This window comes from Cottoperca gobio, chromosome 16, assembly GCF_900634415.1.
Source record: "Cottoperca gobio chromosome 16, fCotGob3.1, whole genome shotgun sequence".
In the NCBI taxonomy this organism is placed as follows: domain Eukaryota; kingdom Metazoa; phylum Chordata; class Actinopteri; order Perciformes; family Bovichtidae; genus Cottoperca; species Cottoperca gobio.
The window spans coordinates 12,267,123-12,291,115 of record NC_041370.1 but is presented as its reverse complement, the minus strand read 5'-3'; the positions used below and the strand labels follow the sequence as shown (position 1 = coordinate 12,291,115).

The window sequence follows — 23,993 nt, the reverse complement described above, 5'->3', positions numbered from 1 at the left end:
ACATTTACTACCAGGACACACCTCCTTTCACCCTGTCTGCTTGCTAGATGTCACTTATCTGAATGCATATGGCGAGTGCGGCTAAGGACAATAGACAACAAAAGCCAGAGTAATCATGCTCATAAAGTGTAAACATATCACATAAGTTATTAATTACCAAGATAAATATGCCAAATAGATGTTTACAGTAATGACATGCTTGAACATAATGAAATCTAATGAGTATTTCTTTCCAGACAGAGACAAGTTAAAAACTTGTTTTTGTTAATGTTGCTTGGATCCCTTTCCCCTGAAAGTGAGTTCACAATAAACCAAACCCACCACAACATTACAATCATGTAAATACAACAAGCCGTCTCAAAACTTCAAAAAGGCCTCATCTGAGAGAATCATGCAAGAAGGAAAACCAGAATCGTTATGAAAGAAATGTTCCGAAAGTGGATTTTCACATAGGCTGCTCTCAGACTGAGCAGCCACATCTGAGATTAATGAGACACAGGCTTGACAAAGAGGGAGGGCGCCATCTTTTCTCAATTCTGGATCAAGATGTAAACAATGTCCCACCCTTTAGACAAACAAGGAACGGTCCTCGAGGAATACAATCGTTTTATCAGCGTCACACAACACTTTCTCCTAATAGCACGTCTGAACAAAGCCTTACAGAGAAAGGTTGGGCTGTTTTAGGCCAAATAACTCTGAGAACAACATCTTACTGAATGGAAAGGTTGATTATTGGCATATAGGGAGCAAAATGAAAAGACAAAGGCAACATTCCTGAGGGCAGCCATTAGACAAGGCAACATTGTCATTCAATAAAAGTCTTGTTTTGGAAAGCATGGTGAGACTTAGTCATATGTGACCTGACAGAGAATGTGAACAACCTTCAAAAGTTCAAAAACGCTGTCACGTCTACTCAACACCTTTATTTAAAGGGGACATATAATGCTAATTTTTAGGTTAATACTTGTTTTTTTTGGGTTTCTACTAGTACATGTTTACATGCTTTAATGTTAAAAAAAACATTATATTTCTCATACTGTCTGAATATACCTGTATTCACTTTCTGTCTGAAACGCTCCATTTTGTGGCCTGTCTCTTTAAGCCCCTCCTCCGAAAAAGCCAAGTCTGCTCTGATTGGCTTGTGAGAAAACTATAGTACACAAAGGTTGTTCTCAAGCCGTGGGTGGAGATAGTCAGATGGGGGGCTGTATATTCTAATGAGCCTGCATGTGACATAAGAAGGGGAGCCATCTCTGATTGGCTTGTTGAATCCCATGTTTTGCTGACCTAGTCAAGTCCACATGACTGCCTTGTCTTATTGCACAGTGTGTGGGTTGGTAGGCACTTCGGATCCCCAAAATGTATCTGCACAGGCACTGAAAAAGTGTGTTTTTCATAATGTGTCCCCTTTAACAAATGGGGCATCTGTGCATCACCGGCTAAGTGTTAGCAAACAGACAGAGAGCATTAGAGGCTATCTGTAAAGGCCTTAACACAACACATGTTGACCACATTAGGTTGGCAGTTACCAGGGAAAGACTGTAGAAGAGAGTCCAACCAAATGTACAGGAATAGTTCAACATTTTGGCAAATATTCTTTATTTTCTTTCTGGAGGAGAGTTACATGAGAACATCGACACCACTCACATATCTGTCCTGTAAATATGAAGCTACAGCCAGCAGAGTTAGCTTAGCTTAGCACATATACTGGACACATTGGGAGCAGCTAGCCTGGTTCTGTTCACAGGTAAAAAATGTCCCGACCTGCACCTCTAAACCTCACTGATTAAACTGTTTTAACTCAGCGTATCTGAGCGTATTTCCCAAGATGTCAAACTATCCTTTGAGACTGCAGCATTTTAAATAAAATTATAGAAACACATGGAGGACCTAACCACATAAATATCTCTGAACATACTTAAAATATATTTGTATGAGATCATTTAAAGATGAGGAAGTAGTACCCTTCTAGGGGATGACTTTTTTTGAGATTACGATATCCAAGTAAGCAAGACACCTCAGTCAAGTGGAGATAAACCCAACTGAGCTCTAGTGATAAGGTAGAGATTAGAGCAGAAATGACAAACTTATAAACGGACATTATCAGATAAAGACATACATTCGCTGATCATCTTGAAATGCTGGACTATATATGCAGAAAAAGAGGGGTTTACATAAAGAGGACTTTCTAAGACATGATGGCCCTGTATTCAATTGTTGCACGTTGACGGACATGCTAGATGTAACACATTGTGTGAGTCGGAGGGTATTTTCCTGTCATGAAGCTCCACCACTCAATCCCTTCGCAGACAGCAGCCTCAGGTATTTCTCTGCCTCTTCACCCCCACCTTCATTGTGTCGAAACCCCAAAGGAGAGCAGACAGGCGCGTGAAAACAAAACTACTCTCTCAGATTCCCATTTCAAATATGCTGTTCGTGCCAACTCAACAGGCAGATGAAAGATTAAGCTTGGGAAACTTAACCTGTCGCCCTGGAGTCACAATCCATGTTTCATTTGCTCACCACTGAGGTTATTGTTCATTTCTCAGGGAAATAGGAGAGGGGGAATGTGGGTCACGAGTGTTGCTTTAATGCTCGGCGGTGCAAAGAATGAGGCTTAGCCATCAAAGGAAATCCCTTATATTTCTTCAAATTCTTTAAGTGACTTACATGTTTTCGTGCCACTGTGTCGTCTTTGCAAAACCTGATTCAAATTCAGACGCAATTTGGAAAGTTTTGCAATGTCTAACTGATTATCCAACATGAAAGCGGCTACAAGTTCACCCCACTAGAGACTTCATATCTCATCAGACTAAAGTCATATTTAGTATTTATGAATATTGTGCAAAACTACTGGGGCAAAAAGAGTGTCACCAAAAGCCAAAGAATGTTATGCTATTTGTTTTCCCATTGTTAAATCCCGCTAAATCTACAGCCTAAGAAGTAAATATAAAAATATCTGTTACTGCCGTCTCCTCTTTGAGGCTGTGGCTGAGCATTCCCATGAGAGCAAAAACGTTCCCATGATCTTGGCCCTGCAGCCATATTTGACATGATAATACCCACTAAATCTGACACACAGGAGCAGGTGTCTGCGGAAAAGACAAGGCAAAGTCTTTGTGATCAGGGTATCCCCTTCTTCGGCTCCACAAGAAGCCGAGAGGAAAATTATATGGTTTAAGAAAACCATGGCAGCCTAAACAGAGACCAAAAACACACACACACACACACACACACACACACACACACACACACACACACACACACACATCACTAGCACTGAAATGTTAACAAGTAATTATATGCCTGGACTACACAATAGAAAAGAAATGTGACATAATAAAACCAAACTGAACTGAAGTCCCTCTACAGCTACAGAATGTGCTACCTTAAGAATGACTTATTTAAATTATAAAAATGGGTTTATAAAGTGAATCCAGCAGCAGTTAAAAACATTTAAGTCTGATAAGACGTCTAAATCAGATGTGGAAACTTCCCCTGAATGTGAAATGTGTTTGTGCCTCACACAACAACATAGCAACAGGTAGCAGTGGAAAGATCCCGCATCAGTTCCAAATACTAATCACTTAACTGAGAAAATACTGCAGATGTAGTCACTCTCAATCTCTGTGCACTCACTTGTCGTTCCTCTGACCTGTCACCAACGACAGCTCTGTGTTCTGTTGTGTATCCCTTTCAAACACATGTTAGATTTGAGCATGATTGGTTAATTGCCTGGAATGCTGCCATTGTGTGGCAATTTCTGTTCTGATAATTGCCTTAAATACAGGTTAATGTGTGGTCTGGAGCTGCTGGAGGAGAAAGCTCATTATCATTTAATGCTGACTGCTGGTTACATGGAACAGCAGAAAAAGCATTACACTTTAACAAGGCTGGATGTGGGCAATGAGAAAAGCCTTGACTGTGGCATGCATTTGCCTCTAATGACTTCATTTTAGCAGTCACGCCGTGGACTTTCACAAGTTGTTGACACTATTTGAGTAATGATTCAGGAAAATACTATATATATATATATATATATATATATAATACCTATTAGATTTATTTGCGCCTCTGGGTAATAAGGTCAGCTGTTTAATCATGTGTGACACCAACAGCAGAGGCCATCAAACCAAGAACAAAAATGGCAGAAAACAACTTCAACTCCGATGGGTGAAATGTATACATCTCTGACCGTTGCTAACAGGCATGACACTTCAATGACTTCCCAATCATACAGCATTAGCCTACATGTTGTGTGATCTCCTCATTACAATCAGAAAGCATGTCAGATCACAAGCCAGGCAGAAATTGCAGCTTTGCAGAGTGTGAAAGATTAGAAGATGCTTAGCTTTTCCTTTTGATGCAGCTGTTCTCCACTTTTTAACCACAAACATGTCTGATAAAAGTGTGAAAAATCCTGCCACAGTGTGGTCTAACACCTCTTTGAATGCTACATAAGTTAAATTAGTTCTGACTCTCGTGATACCCTGAGGCTCAACACTAATCTGTTCAGTCTAACAGGCGTCTTCATGTGTCAGACACGCTCCACCGCCTACACTGGCCTTGAAACTCAACATCAGATATGTAATATATGAGGGTAATATTATTTTGCTGGTGGGGGGTGATTAGTATGTGAAAAGTTCACCTGAGCTACACAACATAATATCATGTTGCAAGCAGGTGGTTGACAGACATCATATCCTCAGCAGCAGCGGGAGCGCAGCATTCCTGTTTGCCTACTGCAAATATTTACTTGCATTTATGTAAAGATAAATATTTGAAAGTTTAATCCTCGTTACTGTGTATCAGGACGATGTGTTTTATGTTCTGAAGTATTTTCAGACATTTGAGCTCACTGGATAGATGGTTATATGCTAACCTTGAATGTTACTGTATTACAACCAGAGTGGGATAAGGTTATTACAGTGAGAGTGCAGTCTGCATTGTTCTGCTCTTTCACTTACTAACAGCCAGAGAACCCATCTGTGGGCTGCAAACATTTTTTGACTCTATTGCACTAACCTTGCACAAAAAAAAGATGCCCTAGCTGCAACAAGCTCATTGCACTATATTGCTTGCTAGAGCTTAATGTATTATACGGATATTCATTTGCAAATTACAAAGAGTTGGCAGTATTTCAGCTTTGTTTACCTGTTGTCTCCTTTTGCATTTGAGGGTGGAGGGTGCAGAACTGTTTGGTTGTCCTCCATATCCACGACACATTTTGTATTCAGTTCAATTTCTGTGGAGAGAGGTTTGTTGGGAGAAAGTAAAGCAGAATACGGGGGTGTGCAAAGTAAAATCCTAGCTACTTTAACCGTGTTCAACAGACTCAAGTCTGACTTCATAACTCGAGCTGAAAGCAGCAATGGCGAAGAAATCCAAACTTTATGATCATGTCGCGTGAATCCGAGGAGACAGACATGCGAGTTTGCAAAGTGAAATCATCGTTTTAAACACTTACCTCTGCGGTTCATGGGCCGAACTCTCACTGCAACTTTTACCTTTGAATCCGACATTTTCGTCCACTTTTCACTCCCACCCTGTCTATGAGCTGAGCTAGCGATGTATAGTCGGTGAATCCCCGACAAGAAGCCCGGATTTCTGCCAGAAAAAAAGGCAGCACACTCTAGCTAAACAACCTCGAAAGAGTCCAGACCTCGAGGAGAAGAGATAGAAATATGTTCATGTTTTCCTTTATATCCATTCGGGTTCGCTTTTTGTGCAAATCCAGCACACTGCTCCAGCCCCAGACAGCATCCCCACCGCCATCTTCCACTGGGAGCACGACTGCTATCCTCTGGCAGACTGGAGACGGCTGTGCCAAAGAGGGGGAAAGGATTTACGCACCGCGCCGCTTATCAGGGGGGGGGGGGGGAGGCTGTCTGACAAGTTCATTTACATGCATGAGAGAAGAGGAGAGGGTTTATTAAAAAGGAAGATACAGTTATAATAAACACATGTCTTTCTCGCCCTCTCTCTGACACACTCATTTAATTATTGTATCCATAGTTTTTTAATAAACAATAATATGAGATTATAATATCATTATACAAGTCATATTAACACTTTATTATGTACTACAGCAGCAGGGCTGTTGCCAAGTTTTTTTTGTTTTTTTATAGTGAGGCAGGAGTCCAAGTGCCCCACCCCACACCTCTCACTAACCAAAAAGAGTATTAAAAGAAATATTTACTATCCAGTATTGACCAAAATAAACAGCAAAAATAAGAAAAAGATCAGTTTTATGTAACAATATATATTTTTTAATTCTTAATCATAGCACGACTGCCTAAAAATGTTGTCTATACATTGATTTTTTAATGTGAAAAATAAAGCAGCCTATACCACTTTTTATATTATATTCATATTTTCAATATAATACTTTACTTATATTTATAAATAGCATTACTAGGTCACCTCATCAAATGATAAGCTGCATTTCACATACGCTGCTGTGATACTATTCATACACGAGCTATATCATGGGCCCAGCATCAGATTTAGCAGAATAAATCTTCACTGTATGGTCTCCACTGTCCAGAACGATGAGCGTGTTGTTCAGTGTCACCAGCCCAACTGGGCGGATGAGGTCATCTCCCACAAGTGGGGTCAGGGCGGGGCCATCCTGGAGCTTCCCCAAACTCCAAACCATCCCCTGATTGGAGTCAATCACAATCGCATCTCCATCTCTGTCGAAGGCCACGCCTGACATGTTCAGCCTCACTGTAGACTGCAGCATCAGGCTGAAACTGTCCGTCTGATAAAGGAGGTGGAAGTCTTTTGTAAACACTCTCAGCCTCGTGTGTCGGTGCTTCCCTGGTGGATATGTGTCATCAGGTAAATGCTCCATCACTGCAGTGTTCCCAGTCATCCGACAGCAGTCCACCGCTTTTGGATGCTGCAGGTCTGAAATGACTGTTTGATGCTCTAGAACGAGACCCTGAGTATAGTCCACTTTTACCTGAGACAGCGTGCCGGCCTGGACGTCTGAGAACAGGATGTGCCCACAGCTATCTGTATCCACACCCCAGGGCATCTGGAGGGAATGTTTCACCGTTAACACGTGGTTCCCTCTGGAGGTGAAAACCTTCACAGCTTTATCCCCTGCATCAGTCACCACCACGTGACCACAGGGAGTCACCGCCACATCCATTGGGAAGCAGATCTCCCCACTGCCTTGTCCTCTTCGCCCAAAACTGTGCAGCTTTCTGCCTTGCGGACTGAACACTGCCACCCTCTTCTCTCCATCATGCACCACGACTATTGTCCCTGAAGATCCCAAAATGGCTATCCCAGTAGGGTTGATAAGAGTCCCCCATCCTCCAAAAGCTGTGCACAGGTGCAGAGCTGTGGATGTCAGACCTGCAGCCAAGCCAAGGCCTCCCTTTGCCCTGTGTGGAGGGGCAGAGGTAGTGGGACTCCGGAACAACAGCAGCTCCTGCAGGTCACTAAGAGCCTGGCAGTGGGAGGTGCTGTCAACACTGCACAGCTGTCGACAGAACGGGACACTCCAGCTTCCTCAGGAGAGGGTGGGACAGAGCCCTGATGCATTCCAGACAGAGAACATGGCCGCAGGAAAGGTTCTGTGGTCTGTGCTCCCTCTGCTGAGTGCTGAACTTCTCGAAGCAGACTTTACACTCCAGCAAGTTGATCTGGATCTCTCTCAGAATCCCCTCAGCACTCAGGGTGCCACGACTCGGGGAAGCAGGACTCTCGGCCATGACTGAAATATCCTGATGTTCTTTAAAGCGACAGACGGATCAATAAGCTGTTGCAGGCTGCGGGAGGCTCAGGAAACCACAACAGAAAGAATTGATTTAAATGAGATGGAGAGAATGATTATAGAGAGGTATATGAAGGCAGAGCACTGCAAATTTGTTGTCAACACACTCATGTCCTGTGCTTTAGGCCCAAGTGGTCATGTGACATTTTGCACTAAACTGAGGCTCTCTGCTGCCCTCCTTTGGAAATCAGCTTACACCAATGCTGGAGCCCCCGTTACGTTTTGAACACTGAAAGGAGAGAAGAGTATCTCACAAAAACTTAATATACATATAAAATAATGAATTGAGTGATATGATGGTAATTGGCTGGATTTCAAAGCCAGGATGTCCAGATGTTACATGGTGTCAGTGTGGCTGAATACTCCCTGCATGGTGACAGCTGCAGATAACTGCAGATAATCATTTCTAGATATATCTCTGTTTCTATTGTTCATATTTAGGAGGACATTCTTTGCTGTTCTTTTCAAAGGGAACATAAACCATACCTTCAAAAACATGTCGTTATAGGTCAGCACGAGGAAGCTATTTCAGTCTCTCAGTTTCATGGTTTGCAGACGGAGTGAAATCTGATCCGAGCCTGGCAGTGCTCGAGTCAGCCAATCCGGCACTCCTTTGCTGCAGCAGGGCACTCTTCAGGGGTCGAGCAAGGTCATTCATGATTTCCTATTGTTAAGTATGCAAACTTCTATGAATGTAATTAGCGAGTACTAAAATTATTCATTTAATGAATGTTAAAGACCTTTATTGTTGAAAGTAGTGTATAAGTGTAGTGCTGCTGCTCCATTAAAAAAAGCAATAACAACTCAAAGAGTTTAAGAGGAAATGTAAAACATTTTATTATGTTTCATTATTTCACAGTGAAAAAGAAGAGCCGTTTTCATAGGAATTGTTTTTGGCAAATGACATCTAAATCCAGAGACAATGTACCATTTATAGTGTCTACTGTAGCACAGGAGCCTGGTCCATTCCACAGATCCAGCGTCTGGATTGTCGAGGATTATGAGGGATATATCTGTACTTAGATGAAGCTGACAGAGCAAATAAAATAAAATAAAATAAATAAAAATGTTCAAGAAAGCACTCGAGAGCAGAAGAATCGAAACACAAAAAAGGCAAAATGGAGTATTAATACAAAGTGAGAAAAGTTGGGAATAAAAAAAACCAACATGCAAACAGGCACAAGGGGTGAATTAAAATGTTACGATGACAGTGAAAGACAAAAATAACAATACTGGCACCCTGTTGTGTGGTGTTATACAAAGATCTCGACTACTCTTGTAACATTTTACTACTAAAAACACTTGATTTGACACAGCCATGCAAATGCAATATATGCCATAACAAGAAGGCCGACAGTATAACAAAGCCACACCTGCACTTGGACAGGTAGAGCCTGACACATGCAGGAATATGAATAATTGCCCTCCGTTATCAGTAAAGTAAAAGAAAAGAAAAAGATAGCAGCCACAGATGGACAGGGAGAGTAAAATCACTCAAGGTCACGATGATTCACAAAAACCTCAAGCATTACAAAATGTACAGTATTTGCAAGAAAACATTCTGAAAAGTGCTTAAACGGTGTACTTTGCTTTGTTCCAGGTCAAACACAATCCTCAGTCAATGATCCTACCAAGCTAAAGCGGCCTTGCATTGAAATCCTGCCCACATTCAAGTTATAAACACGAAACAAGTGTGAACATCGAAGATGCAAATAGACAATAGATGATGATGCTAATAAAGAGACTTCAGCCCTTCTGCGCTATAAACATAGAGGCTCTAATTAATGTGATAAATTCTACATGATGGCTTTTAACATTGAAATGTGTCGGCCCAACATACTGGAGTTAAGGCTGGTGTAAACCAGTCAAATGTACATTGACCATCATTGATATACTGTATCATAGATAAATGTTTGTAAATTATTGTTCATCCGCTACAATGATCATGCAGTCACCTCTACAATCGGCAGTTTTTTTTTTATTGCCACCTCTTTCTCTCCCACACAAAATACAGCGCTCTCTCTCGCTCTCACACACAGAAACCTGTGATCAGTGGTTTAGGAGTTGTTTTTTTATGACTACAGAACACAGTTTAAAGTGTGTATGTATGTAGTCCAAGCCTCTGTGCACTCCTAATAACACTGCATGGGCCTGTTCATCCACTTAGCCTCTCCTGTCTCCACTCCCTCTTTTGTAGGTGGGGGGCTTTCTAGACTTTAATTACACCAGGAAGTGGTTGCATCTTTACCCCCTTTTTCAACCTGTGATCCTTCACACCTGGCCCCTTGGAGTGAGTTCAGGAGACGCACACCAGCCACTGGCTCCAACTCCTACTGGCTGTCCAGGCCGTTGATGGATTTGGTGTTTCCGGAGCCCTTCCCTCTACGTCTGGTTATCGGGCTGTCGTCGTCGTACTCCACATCTGACTCCTCTGAAACATGAGGATTGAACACTCGGGAATGAATTTATAATAACATGAAACATTGCAGTATGAGTGAAATATCATTTCAAACACTAGAGGTCAGCCCTTTACAAGATTACAGTTTTATGAGTCTTTTTTATGTGGTTGATGAATTACAGCAAGGTCACTGTACCTTTAAATTCTTCTGCCATATGTTCAGCAAATTCATTGTAACTGTCTTCACATTCTGAGAGGCTCTGTGAGGAGAAGAGGAGACACGTGACACACATACCAAAAAATGGACAGGGAACATAGAGCGGCTAACTGACAATGTACAGCTTTCATGGTACACTGAATGATAACAATCTTTAAAGTCTGAACGTTTATATTCACAGAGGGTCCTCAAGAGTAAGTCAGCTAATTCTTTAGATATGGAACATGTAGCATCGACGGCTTCACCTATGTGTTGACAACATGGCGTTTTGCCTTTCACACATAAATAACGGTTGCCGCTTCATTTAGACACGACAGGAGATTTATAGAACAACACTATGCTCGGCAGTGGTCTCGCTGCTGAGAACAGCGGTGAGATGAAAAGTCATCATATCAAGGAAGAGGACTGTTTTCTCACAGGCGGCTTTAATAATGGGTGCTAAAAACATATTTCGCTATTGCAGCCTTAATTGTTGACCATAATGAGGATAATACGAGGTTGATTTAGGATGATTGTCATGACTTTTTACATAAAAGCAACTCAGGAAGTTGCCACCGTATTTACATAATAAGGTGCATGTTAAAAAGGGGGTTTTGTATAAAACGTGTTCAGGTGTGGACACCTTCATTGCCTAAGACATCAAATACTATCCAGTTACTTCAAAGGCACAATGAGAAAAAACAGCAACAATGTACAGACTCATACAGAAGTAATCCCTCTCAATCATTAAGTTATGAAGTGTGTGGTGGGGTCTGTCTGGCCCGCTGTTTTGCTTTGTTCAGGACGTTTCTGGGCATCGACCTCTATAAAAACATCGCGAGCAGGTGCCAAGATGAAGTTACAAAAATCTAAAACTTAAATATAGCGAGGGGAAACGCCAAGCGGACAAAGCCCACTGCCCAACGAGAGTGAATCTGGGGTTGGCTTTTAGCCGCTGGCGAGCACCGTAACCTTTGTTGAGCCGCGGAGGAGCCTTTAAGAAAATTAAGCCTGAATACTCTTCTTAAATGTAAAGCAACAGACATACCTTTTCATTTGGACCATAATTTTCAGCATACCACACCATTCCATACAGACACAGGAATGTAATGAAGGCCTGAAAACAGATCAAACATAACAGAGACTCCATAATCAATAAGTTACAGCACATGAAGTCTTTGATGTTCGAATGTTCCTCATGTTGAAACAGAAGGATATACGTGACGGTGTGTTGAAGTCCCAAGATTTAATGTATTTAAAAGCATGATGAGTCTACTGCTGACTGAATGCAACATTACTGATCCTGATCTTACCAAACACAGCAGCCAGAGGATCACATAGAGGATCTGTGTCTTTGAAAACAAGTCCTGTCCAAACTTAATACATCCCAGGGCCTCCAGAAAAGCTATTGCTCTGTAAATGAGAAAACAAACAACTGAAGCATCTGACAGACCTGCAGAAAACTTTTCATTTAACTTTAGTACAATTTAAGTGTCACTCACCCAAACACCCAGCACTGCGTCCCAACTCTCTTGCACTGTGTGTCTGTGAGGTACGCATAATACTGCCTAAAGCAAAGAACAAACACAATACAAACATTAGCAAATGTCCCCTGTAGTTGTTTACTTGCCTTACCGTTAATCTGTTTGTCTGTCACAAGGAACTGAATATAAGCATATAACAATGTACAATATCCCAAAAGATCTGCTGTTATCAGTTTTCATAGATTTCCCTGCTAATAAAATGGTCTTTTGTGATTTTACCTCACTGTTGGAGCCGTGATGATACCAACGAACAGGATCCGACACCAGCTAAGAGCATGGCTTGCGGGAAAGATGAAAATGTGCTTGAGGAAGAACGTGTTCAACTCTGTTAGCTATGGACAAAGAGGGAAACAGAAAGAAAAGAAAAAAGATTTTCATGTGTAATAGCTACTGTATACAACACAGGGAAGTAGGGGACGGCTTGAAAGTGCTTGTTTCTCTTTCACTTTCACACATGGCAAAGTGGATTATGGTCAGATGACCGACTCAGCCAGTCAAGACAATTGAACAGTTTGGCCCGAAAACCTTCTGTTTTCTTTGTCCTGCTGTAAAATGACCTGAGGGTAACAGTTCCTACCATGCTCACCCCATATGCACATGAATGCTCTTTAACACCTTTAAAACTGTAAGTCGGCATCAAATCCAGAGTACAGAGTGTCTTTGTTCTACCACTCATTGACTGCGTTATACTTTTAATTTCATAGGCCTTTTTCACAGCAGCAATTTTGACTCGTCATATTAGGAAAAGCACATAAGTTACTAATAACATTAGTGACCTATGGTCATGACTGTTGCAGTAAGCCAATAATGCACAACACCTGAAGCAGCTAGTTCAGAAATGTTTTATTATTTACAGCTTTGCTTTTAATACTGTGAAATGGGAACATTTCTTCTGCGAAAAGGATTGGTTGACACTTGGAACACAAAAGATATTATAAAAACAGATTTTACATGAAGATTAAAACTATTTGAAGTTAAATGGTTCCTGCAGGGTGTTGTATAAAAAGTGAAATGTTTTTAACACGGATATATTCTAACTACTGGGTTAAATCTCACACAATGGGCTCATTGTTGTTGCTCATGGTAACTTAACGGTAGAACATATAAGCAAGTCATACTGTAGGGATACTTAACCGAGGAACTCGTGCCCTTTGATCGTATAAGCTGCATTGCACAAAGTCACTGTATACAATTTTACAGCAGGACAAACTTTAATTTCTCCAACTCTATTGCCTTGTCTCTGACTATTTTTCTCATATGATGATTGTTCAGTGGCTTCATGTGCCCGTTTTTGTTTTTAGGTACCATAAATCTCTCTCACTGCAGATGTTTTTGCAGAAATAACAAAAGTTTAGTAGCAAACAACATGCAATGACAGGAGAGCTCTTTTCCATTAACAATAAGCCATGCCAGTGAGACTGCGTGTACAAAAAACAGAGCCCTGGAACTAGCCCACCTATAAGGAATGCAGCCATTATTAAGTAAAAAATGTGTCCTGCTTAGTAAGGTCTACTGACAATGAGACTCAATTTGTGCTTTACTACAGGCAGATGAAAAGGTCAAACAGTTCAACCAGGACACTAACAAACAAAGACTCTATTACAATGCAAGTCACACTTGGATTAACAAATTGGCAACAATACTAGCCGTTCGTTTACGGGGACACTCTGTCCAAGTCCCTCTCATCCGCGCTGGAGATAATGAGAGGGAGGCCTGCTGCCGTGTTATTCACTCACTTGGCCTGGAGCCTGTGTGGTTGAAGAGCAGCTAAACTGTCACCACGCCGAGTTGAGCTGAGACGTCCCCCATCTCTTCAACTAACTCTCAAAGACTGGTAATTACTATTTAAAGCCTCAAGAGAGTTGAGAACTGCCTGAGTGAGGGAGAGGGGAGGACAATGTTGCTTCAACACCACACAAAAAAAAGAGAGAAACGGCAGCTTTCATCGCTTTGGTTGCCAGTGGGTAGAACATTTGGCAGCAACACTTGCTTTTCCAGTGGAAAGCGATGGAGTTTACTCAAGTTCCCCATCCACGGTTTCCTCATTACCACAAATTGCTCCCAAGTAATCTCGTGCATCTTTCACCTCGTACGGGATTAACTGTTAATGTGTAAACAGCAGGACACTAATGTATTATATGGATCCATGTGAGACAGGTTTAAGATTTCAACCAAAGAGGAGGCAATTAGATTAGCCTGGTTTTAGCACACAGAGCAGATCGGATGATCCCCGACTAGTCGGCACTTAAGTCACCGTGAACTTGCGAGAGAGGATTTCTCGGTGACCCACCTGCCAGATGATCATGAACAGATAGACTCCCATCACTCGCTGCAGGGAAGACTTTGGGTCAAGCCAGCGTACGTAGGTCCAGCTCGCAGGGGTGAACTGTAGAGCGGCGCGTTTGATCTTCCCCGTGGTGGTGTGGATGTCCCTGGATGGGAAGCACAAGAGAAGGTTTACAAAGACGTGCAGATAGATTTACAATAAGTATTATGTCAGTACATTAGACAATGCCAGATGAAAGTAATGCCATCACATTAATCATTCACGGCCACTCCGCCTTGATGAACTTGTGAGATCATATTTCAAAACAACAAATTATACATCTTAAGATGGCATCGCAAATGCCTTGCTTGTAATGCACCTATTAAAATGGAATGAACTTAGTATTGTATTCCACTGGGAGATTTTAAAGCTTTATCATCGGATAGTTTATTTATGATTCTTGTAACTGTTTTTAATTCCTTGTTATTGTGTCGTTGTGTTGGTTTTGTTTTGTTGCGAACGTTTCTTGTTCTCTTGGAAAAGAGGTTTTAATCTCAATGAGACGGTTTTATTAAATAAAATATACAAAAATGTTTTAGATAGCCCTTACTCATCTGTCTTTACTTATTCTGACATTGTGGGATTTTCTTAAATATTACACACACGTTTAACATGTATAAAAGTTATAAATAAGTAGTATAGTAATCTTGAATTTATATATTAAATAATAAAAGCCAAAAAAATAATTATGTTAAGATTATTTAGCTTGTGATAGATAGATATATATATATATATATATATATATATATATATATATATATATATATATATATATATATACACACACACACATATATATATATATATACACATATATATACATATATATATATATATATATATATACACACACTTTTAGATTAAATTAAAGTCATTCAAAAAGGTTGATAATGTATTACTGATAATATTTTGGATGCATTAATACTCGAACAGGGCTGATATCAAGAGATACCTGCGTCAGACTTACTATATAAACCCTCTTCCTTTATCACAACCTATAACTAACCTGACAAATCCAACAGGCTAAGAATGAACACTGGATGCTGTTTCTTTTAGTTACTTTCCAGACTGTAAGGTCATACTTAATACTGGCCCAGTGGTAGGTCCTCATCTCCAAAAAGCGGCAGACAGTCATGCCAAGCCAGATGCCTCCTCCATTACACAGCAGGATGTCCAGAATCACCTGGTCCCACCAGCACTCAGCAAAGTTAGGCAGCAGATGCATGAAGAATAGCTGAACAGGAGATGAAGAGGCTATGAGCGTCTACATCACATCTGAAAAACTTGACGGGTGTGCGTTTCCTTACCTCGGTAAGCTCCCAGGTAATACTGATGGTCCAACAGAGGCCATAACTTCGAATGAGCAGGGCCTTCATACCCCAGCCCCAGAAATGGCTGAATGCAAAAATGTCAAAATGACTCAGGATTCTCTCCCAGGTGATGTCATGGCAGTTCACAGCATAATCCTGCAGAGAGCAGCACAGATAGCCTCATTACAAAGATTGATAATCCCCATGGCAGTGAACGCAACTGATGCAAGTCAATCAATAAGAGAATTATTCTCTGTTTAAGCCTAAATCACTCACCATTATGTCTGCCTCTCTCTTGGCGTAACGCAGGTTTGGATCCAACCAATACATTAGTTGCTTCACCTGCTTCCAGTTTAGGAAGATGACCAGAACCAGGAACAGGAAGTAGAGGACACTCAGACCTTAAAAGTAGAGAGACAATACATTAGGAAGGGAAATTTAAGGTCCAAATAAAAACAGGCTTTTATATTTTTAGCAATACTCACCAAAAACAATTCGCCATATTGCTGGATGTGGTCTGGTGAATGGACCTAAAGTGAGGCACATACAGATGTCAAAGATATAATCTACAAACAATTTATGGAATAGGCACAGGTTTCTCATTGTGCCAAAACAATTATATCAGCTTTTCTTTGTATTATTGTTTTACATATACTGCCCGCAACACCAGACACTTCCACTTCCTTGTTTGGTTTACACAGTCTCACAATGAGGTTGTTGTTCTAACTAAAGGTGACATGTAAAGCAGTGGTCATATGTTAGCACAGTAATATAATGATGTGTGTGGAGCCACTTAAGGTAACTGTAATGGATGGCTATGCAACACATTTCAGGGTCCTTTTTCTTGCTCACCGTTAGGAAATGCCAAAACACTGATCACAAGGAAGAAGGAGATGACCAGGATGAGCCCCACCCAGAGATTATTGTTGGGATTTCCATCATCTCTGCAGGCAGGGTAAACAGAAATGTCTCAACCAACAGTTAATATCACCAGTGATACTGTGGTACATGTTAAACAACACATTTTTACAAATGATGTGTCCCCCTCCACAACTGTAATGATGTTCACGTTCAAGCTTCACGCAGAAGACATGATGGTTTTGCATTAGCACAATAATTTTAGGGCAAATGTGGGTTTGTAAAGCAGATAATCCCTGTAAATCTAACGTTACGACTCGTTCACTTGCTCGTTACATTGTTGTAGCTAATGTCAGCACAGGAAACGGTGTTCATCACTGGACTAACGTTATATAACGCAATATGTATTTATATTAGCTTAGGTTGACGATTAGTGACAGCAAAATGTTGGCAGTCGTCACTGAAAAAGTTGTTCCAGTGCCTTCGTGTAAATGTAAAGCTTATTTCGGTGAGGAAATCCATTAAAGAGTAGCTAAGAGCTAGCTAGTGCACCTGGCACTGCCAGAGCATCACTGCTGCCGTTAGCCGAGCGCTATCTGACGAAGCTAACAGCGCGAGCTAACGCTAGCCGTGCACGACTTACCTTGTGAACGCGAAATACATCAAACTGAGCACCGTGCATGTCAGCAACGTTATCGTGTGCGGTCTGTAGAAGAACTCTATCGTGATATCTTCCACCTGCTGCTCGTTTATCATTCGGAAATGCATCCTGTAATTCACATCATCCTTGCTCAAGGTGTGGGATCCGCTGTACACGGACGCCATAGCAGGACTCAGCCTGAAGCAGCAGCAGCAGCTCTTCACAGCAGCATTAGAGGGTGATCCAATGCAAACTCTTACTACAGACAGCAGGAAATGGTTAAAAATAAATATATATACGGTTACATAGCTAACTAGCAGCGTACAAAAGTAGATTTGACAGCTGAGCAGAATGAGCAACAGAGGGTTAAAAGAGGGAAAGACAGTTTTAGATAAATTGTTCACTTTTGCTTGTGATTGGTGCTACATGTATGTAGGGAGTGTCGCAAAGCGGAAGAGTTCACATGCCTCCTTCATCATGTGCTGCTATGATTGTTTTTAGCGTGACTGACCTCCATGCAAGGACTTTAAAGCATGACAAGTGACCAGAGGTTGACTTTTTAATCTACCAAATATAATCAATTAACAAATCTTGAACCGTGAACTCCTGAATTCATATTAAAAAACATACATAGGCCTACAGGTTTCGGGAACTTCAACATAGTTATAAAAGTACAGTTTGTTGAATGTCAAATGAATGTGTGAAATACATCCTGCACTAAAAGTGATGTTGTGTGTGTTTACCTCCACCATGTGGCCGCACGTGGCTTCACATGTCACTGAAACCAAAAAGGAAATTTCAGCAGGGGTCTAAATATTTTCTCTTTATGTTATTTCTGGTTGTTTAGAGAACAGGTGCAAATATATTTGAGAAGTTATTTTACACATAATCTCACCACTTTCAGTAAATTGAGCATATTGGTCACCTATTGTAGCTACACAGGGAATTGTAAAATGATTTACAAAATTGCCTACAACTTTATGTTTGCATGTCAATTATTAATTTGTGGGTTGTTACACACATGTAAAGCTCACTTGTTCTTTCTGGGTTTACACTGTTACACTATTTCCTCTCCTTTCATAAATACATAAAATATTTAATTTGTAGTTTTTAGCAAATGTATCACAACAAAATGTCTAACATTATTTGTCTGACTGATATCAAATGAAGATTGATCATTGTGTGGATCATTTGCATATGTTGCTGATCTTATTTTGTAGCTGTTATTTGCTCCGAAGTAGAGTAATGTGTTACAGATCCACAAGAAAGAAATTAAGCACAATCACCTTTATTTGCCCAAAACAAAGTTACATAGATTCACAGAGAACAGAATAAAACAATGATTACAATACAAGACGTTTTAAAATATGATCGAAACTTCCAGGAGTTGAAACAATACAAGATTCTCCAGGACATAGAAATCAAAGGTCATTTTGAAGTCCAGAAACAAATGAATTTAAATTTAAATTGATGGCCTACTGTTATACAAATGATGGAAGAATGCATTATAAACAGGTAGATGTATACAAACAAAATAATATGTAATATATATCAAAGAAGTGGCTCATTCACATGCAATCTGCAATCACCAATAGTTCATTTCACTTTATGTGTATGTTGTATATGACACTGATAGGCTGTTGTGCAGTTTTGATACAATAAGGAATTCATAACCATGTTAAAAGGTAGAATTAATAGGTTGTTGAGCTCCATTGAAGCCTTTGACGCGTTTAGTCTACCTGTTTCAGCAGTATGGTGGGCTGTGGAGAAAAATAATGACCATTATTAGTTACAAATACTCTTATTCCTCAGATAGTATGCCGTTGCTGTGTGTATTAAGAAAATTAAATACCAAGGTGTTGAAATTTTTTCTGCATACAGCTTCACTCGACCAGTAGATCAAGAAAAGGGCTATTATGTTTTCAACACCCAGCAGAGTCACAATCAGTCCGATGATCCCGTCATAGAAGACCTATGAAAGAAAGTTGAGACAGTGGTGGAATTTAATACACATTTGCTTTGTATTTCCCAGAGGTTACTTATTAATGATAAATGCTGTTTTTCTTTACCTTGCGATCTTTTAGGTAGAATACCAAAATAGATTATGTAGAGAATAACTGCCACAATTGACCACAAGAAGCTGATGATGTTCAGAGACAGTGACAGCTTGGTCTGGAAGGTAAAACAATAAGGCATGAATAATGCAGGCAGACTTTGTGCATTTGCTTTATTATCACGTATTATTATTTTTATTTTTTGTACTTGTTTGATTATAGATTATACAAGTACAACATTCTTAAAATCCACATTTGTTTGTTACAATCATTCACTTGTTGTTGTAAGTTTACAAAGACAAATAACTTAAAAGCAACAGTTCACAGTCTAAGTGGAAGGCAAACATATTTAAAACTTCACTTCTGTTTGGAAGTCCTTTGCACTTACCTATCCACTTCTCTTAAGTAAGACGTTGTCTTTAAATACTACGTCATGCTGTGTCATTATGTTTTACTTACTCTGCAAATCCCTTAATTTATACTACATACACTTGGAATCCATGTTTTGAAAGCATTCTTCAACGCTTTTTAGTATTTAGGAGATACAAGTTTGGGTTTTAATTACTATTTCTAAATATCAATCTAACTGAAATTGATCCTGTTGCTTGTGTTACATTTTATTTTTTATTTTAAAGCTTTAAATTTGGTCAAAAATATAGTCCGGAACGTAACCTAACCCTAATTTAAAAACATTACAAATATACAATACATCTAGAATAATACTATCCAGTTTGCACATCAAGGGGTTAATTCACCTATTGTACTTGATTTTGTAGTTGAACAAAACTTTTTTATCTTACCACATGCATGTTTGGAAATTGTCCAGCTGCATAGGACAGCAAACCAGTGACCACAAACTGAGATATTGATAAAACATGTAAATGATCATACACAGAAATATGATAGTGAATATTATGGAATATAAAAAAAACACAAGAAAAGATCTGATAAGATAAACATCATTGACTCCATGCAGGGACGTTGAAATGTCACAGAGGCATAAGGAAGTACAAGAACAAATGCTTTTCAACATTAAACATTAAGTAGATAACAATGGAAATGTCTAAATAATTGGTTTCTAATTGTATTTTAACATATATTATTAGAATTGTATTTGTAATTTTGAGATTGTATTTACCCAAACACTGGGTAGGAGCGTATAACCTGTTGGTGTCATGTGGAGCAAAAGCTAGACCGAGCGTGAGAATGAACACACCCGCGATGGCTTGGGCTGCCTAATACAAAAAAAAGAACAATACTGAATTACAACGCTGCATGTTGGGTGTTTAATTTGAAGACATAAATATAAAGATAAAACTATGAAAACAATTCTGTGATCGTGACTCTACCTGTGTAAGAAATAATTCAACTTACTCCAAGAGGTTTAGGTTTCCCTCTAACAACAAAGACCTTGTAAGAATCTCTGTACACACATGTAAAGTTGTCCGGCATCAGTTGACCCTCTCCGGCGTTCCTCAGACTCCCGATGGGAATGGTGATGATCATTGACTCATTGCATACAAATGTCTTCTTCATTTTCCTGTGAACACAATCAAAGCAATAAATGTTAAAATAGTTTTTGTCGTTGCGGCCTCCTGCTGTTGAGGTTTTCAGTAACATACCTTTTTTTCTCCTCTTATCTTGATTCAGAGCTGAAATTCTCTGCTTTGTCAAATGCGTTTGACAAGGAAATGAAATGGTAATTGTCTTTGGCTCTCAAACCCAAACTCTCCCCCACCCCCCTCTTTACCTCTCACTCACACACATACACCCACAAAATACTTGCATGCTAAATGATTTGGCAAACATTTAAAACTGTCAAAACTTGCTAATTTAAATCATTTATATTCATAAATGTAAAGAAATGAGTATATGTTGTATGTAGTATAATTAAAAAGTACTGTACCATAACATACAACTTATGCCTTTGAGGCATGAGGGCTAAACATGATGATATTGTGGAGACCACTCACTGGCAGAGTGAGGAAGTTAAAGCGTGAGGTGGCTTCATCTTTCAAAGTATTTGCAGGGAAGTGAAAGGCCTGTCTAAAGAGCAAGGCTCTTGTGTGACACAGATACAAGCTTCTTCTCAAGACAAACCCGGTAAGATCTTCATTGAATTGCACTAAAATAAAAAAAGCATTGTTGCAATAGAGAATATGAGTTTTCGAGCATTTCAAAGTCTGTATATGTATGTATACGTAGTGGATTGGAAGTTTTTATGAATGTTAAATGTGTCATCTAAAAATGCTATAATTCTGCTATAATAAATAAAAGCATATGAGAATTGGAAGCCATCTCATATAATATATTTAGATTTATTGACACTATTCCTTTAATTGTTTAGGTTTTTACTTAGTTTCATGGTTCTTATCAGCGCTGTAATTTGAGATGTTGGATTGTATTATAGTGACAGATATCTTTAATATCTTGACTGCCTTATTTACATAAATGAAGAAAAATATGACACATTCAAATATAATGCAATCGAACCATAGCAGTCTCAAAGATGTGTTGAATCACCACTTCACAGTGTCGGCAATTAAAAATCTTTATGTTCACAATTTACTAAAGGACTGTTGCACGGCATTGCATTACAATGTACACAAGTTTCTATTTGTTTTGGTCACTTAGTGTACTTTTTAAAGCTACTGCAGTGTTTGTCCCGTGTTGACATTATAGGAGACATGATTTTGAAATCCTTCTAATATTATACACTATAAGCCATCATCCCTCCAAGTCGGAGACGCACCATGGCCTGTGCCGATGCTGACATGGACATCCATGGAGGTGATGAAGCGGCAAGCATAACCGGGCAGAAAGAGCCGCCGATGATGCGACATTACCAAGCTTCAGAGCTCTTGCCAGAAAAAAAAGGGCCGCTGCATGACCTGCTGCAGAAACAACCGGCTGTGTTGGGGGTAAGAGTGACAAAATGAAATCATGCAAACAACAAACCCTTCGAGAAGGTCATATTGTTAAACTGTTATTGAGGTTGTTTCACAGAGGTGTTGACTTTATGGTGTTTGTGTAGTAACCCCAAATTATTGTAAGAAAATGTCGGTGTAGTATCCAGTGCATTGAATTAGGCTTTGTGATCCCGATTATTTTAGTTTCAAAATGTATATGACCCAAGATATCACAGGTTTATTTGAATGGAGCTGACTCCAAAGACATTACATAGAAATGATGATATGTTCAAATAATTGTATCAAAGAAATACCAGTCTAATTATTTAGTTATTATAAATACTAAATAAATAATACAATTATTATGAATGCAGCCCATTTGCCATGTATGTAGTACATTTATTCTGACATGCTTTTTGATACCTTATTGCTCATAACCCTTTTTGTGTATTATTCCCTGTATAGCTACAGTAGGTGACACTCAATGTGTAAAATGTCTTTACACTTTTCCTGAGTATTGCTATGCATGGTGCTTATTATTGGCTTATTGTTTTTCTCCAGGACACTTCAGTATGATGTTAGGAGGAGCCAGGAAATCGAACTCTTTAACCCTGCAATTATTGGACACTCTGCATTAATTGCTTCATAGCAATGCAATTAAAATATAACACGAAAAACGGCTTTCTCAAAAAGTGTCTAAACCAAAAGAATATTGAACATGACATACTTCATGTGTTAATACAAGTGTAAGGAAGTATTTAGTGTGTGTGAGTTGTAACAGAATTGTGTAGTCATAGAAAAAAGGAAGTAAGATAGTGGATTTATTTCTCATACATTACTACTTTGTATTAATATTTTAGGCATTAGTGATAATTTACTCATTCCTCCCTGTAGCTATGTGTTTCATGTTTTCAACAGTTTTTGAAAGATTAGACAGATTAGAGGTGCAATGAAGGAGGACGTCCAAAACAACGTGTGCAGTTTTGGCCAGCAGCAACAGGAAATGCTTGGTTGAGGGTTTTGTGGTATTCTACATCTTAAGTGTAAAAGCACGCATTATCCGGTCTATATAATATCGTAAATGTGTGCCTAACATTCTTAAAGTTTAAATAACTGGTGTGTTATTGGCTCATTAGACTAGCTTTATAAATTTGGATGAAAATAAATCTCGTTTAGGGAACTAGATTCAGTTTTTCTTTAATAATGTTACAAACATTAATTAACATGATTCATGCTACACACTGATATGTTATGTGTACTGTATTTCTTTTTTTTATTTAGTTCATTTGGTAACCACTTCCAGCTACGACACATGCATTGTCATGAATTCATTGCATGTACTGTTTATTTGTCCCTCTGTCAGTCTCTGCAGATGGTGAGCGGTCTCTTTAGTGTTGGAGTGGGAATTCTCTTCGCAGTAACCCAGGAGATGCAACAGTCCCTTTTCACTCTGTTCAGAGTTTCCTCGCTGACTGGAGCACTCGTAAGTGTATAAATTGCTTACATTAAAAATCAAATGGTAAAAATCATCCAGCAAGTACGGTGACGCATATACAACTATAAGGTCTTCTAGAATTAGTTCAAACAAATGTTAATATATATAAATTGCCTTCAAAATAGTGACTAAGTAGCATTTATCTCCTCTGCAGTTCATTATTGCTGGAGTTGTTTCCAACCTGTTGTTCAAATATCCAAGATTACTACCTGTGAGTACAACTCAATACAAGACCAAGTTACAACAATTAGGAAATGACTACATCAATAACGTACGGCGTATGTTGCAGGTGTCCCTCATGGTTAACTCCGGCTGCATTGTTGTAGCTGTAGTTTCAGCTTGTCTGATAAGTGTTGACCTGGCTCAATGGAGATCAGAAAATGAACTGCATTTGCAGGTAAGACTGTCAAGAATATGACAAAACGAAACAGTTCATAGTTCTTATTTAGCAATAGATATTTACATTTATTTGCT

The 23,993-nt window shown here is 39.4% G+C and overlaps 3 protein-coding genes across 9 annotated transcripts in view; all 3 read right to left on the bottom strand.

Moving 5' to 3' along the window:
* The window catches only part of kif13a (kinesin family member 13A), a 35,441-nt gene extending 29,623 nt beyond the window's left edge, over positions 1-5,818 (bottom strand). For all 7 annotated transcript variants that reach the window (XM_029452156.1, XM_029452157.1, XM_029452158.1 and 4 more), the window contains exons 1-2: positions 5,468-5,818; positions 5,155-5,245 (exon numbers count right to left, since the gene is read on the bottom strand). In XM_029452156.1, coding sequence (XP_029308016.1) covers positions 5,155-5,245; positions 5,468-5,522 — 146 coding nt within the window. In that variant the 5' untranslated portion in view covers positions 5,523-5,818. The remainder of the gene's footprint in view (positions 1-5,154; positions 5,246-5,467) is intronic.
* Positions 5,819-5,971: 153 nt separating this feature from the next.
* LOC115021474 (E3 ubiquitin-protein ligase NHLRC1-like) lies at positions 5,972-7,889 on the bottom strand. Its single transcript, XM_029451962.1, is given in 2 exon segments — positions 5,972-7,510; positions 7,512-7,889. Coding segments are annotated over 2 exon segments (1,245 nt in total). The 5' UTR covers positions 7,728-7,889; the 3' UTR covers positions 5,972-6,481.
* A 712-nt stretch (positions 7,890-8,601) lies between these two features.
* ptdss1a (phosphatidylserine synthase 1a) lies at positions 8,602-17,436 on the bottom strand. The gene is made up of 13 exons (XM_029452092.1): positions 17,065-17,436; positions 16,416-16,507; positions 16,049-16,093; positions 15,840-15,964; positions 15,561-15,719; positions 15,336-15,487; positions 14,218-14,359; positions 12,147-12,259; positions 11,886-11,951; positions 11,697-11,796; positions 11,432-11,500; positions 10,384-10,447; positions 8,602-10,220 (listed from the first exon to the last, which is right to left on the bottom strand). The coding sequence occupies exons 1-13, from the start codon at positions 17,244-17,246 to the stop codon at positions 10,120-10,122; spliced, it is 1,410 nt and encodes a 469-aa protein (XP_029307952.1). The 5' UTR covers positions 17,247-17,436; the 3' UTR covers positions 8,602-10,119.
* Between the last annotated feature and the right edge of the window lie 6,557 nt (positions 17,437-23,993).

Excerpts from the sequence above, each read along its gene's own strand:
- ptdss1a (XM_029452092.1), bottom strand. The coding sequence starts at position 17,246 with ATGGCGTCCGTGTACAGCGGATCCCACACCTTGAGCAAGGATGATGTG. Across the intron at positions 12,260-14,217 it reads TGTTCATGATCATCTGGCAG|CTAACAGAGTTGAACACGTT; the intron begins GTGGGTCACCGA and ends CTTTGTCCATAG. Across the intron at positions 11,952-12,146 it reads ATCACGGCTCCAACAGTGAG|GCAGTATTATGCGTACCTCA; the intron begins GTAAAATCACAA and ends TCTTTGCTTTAG.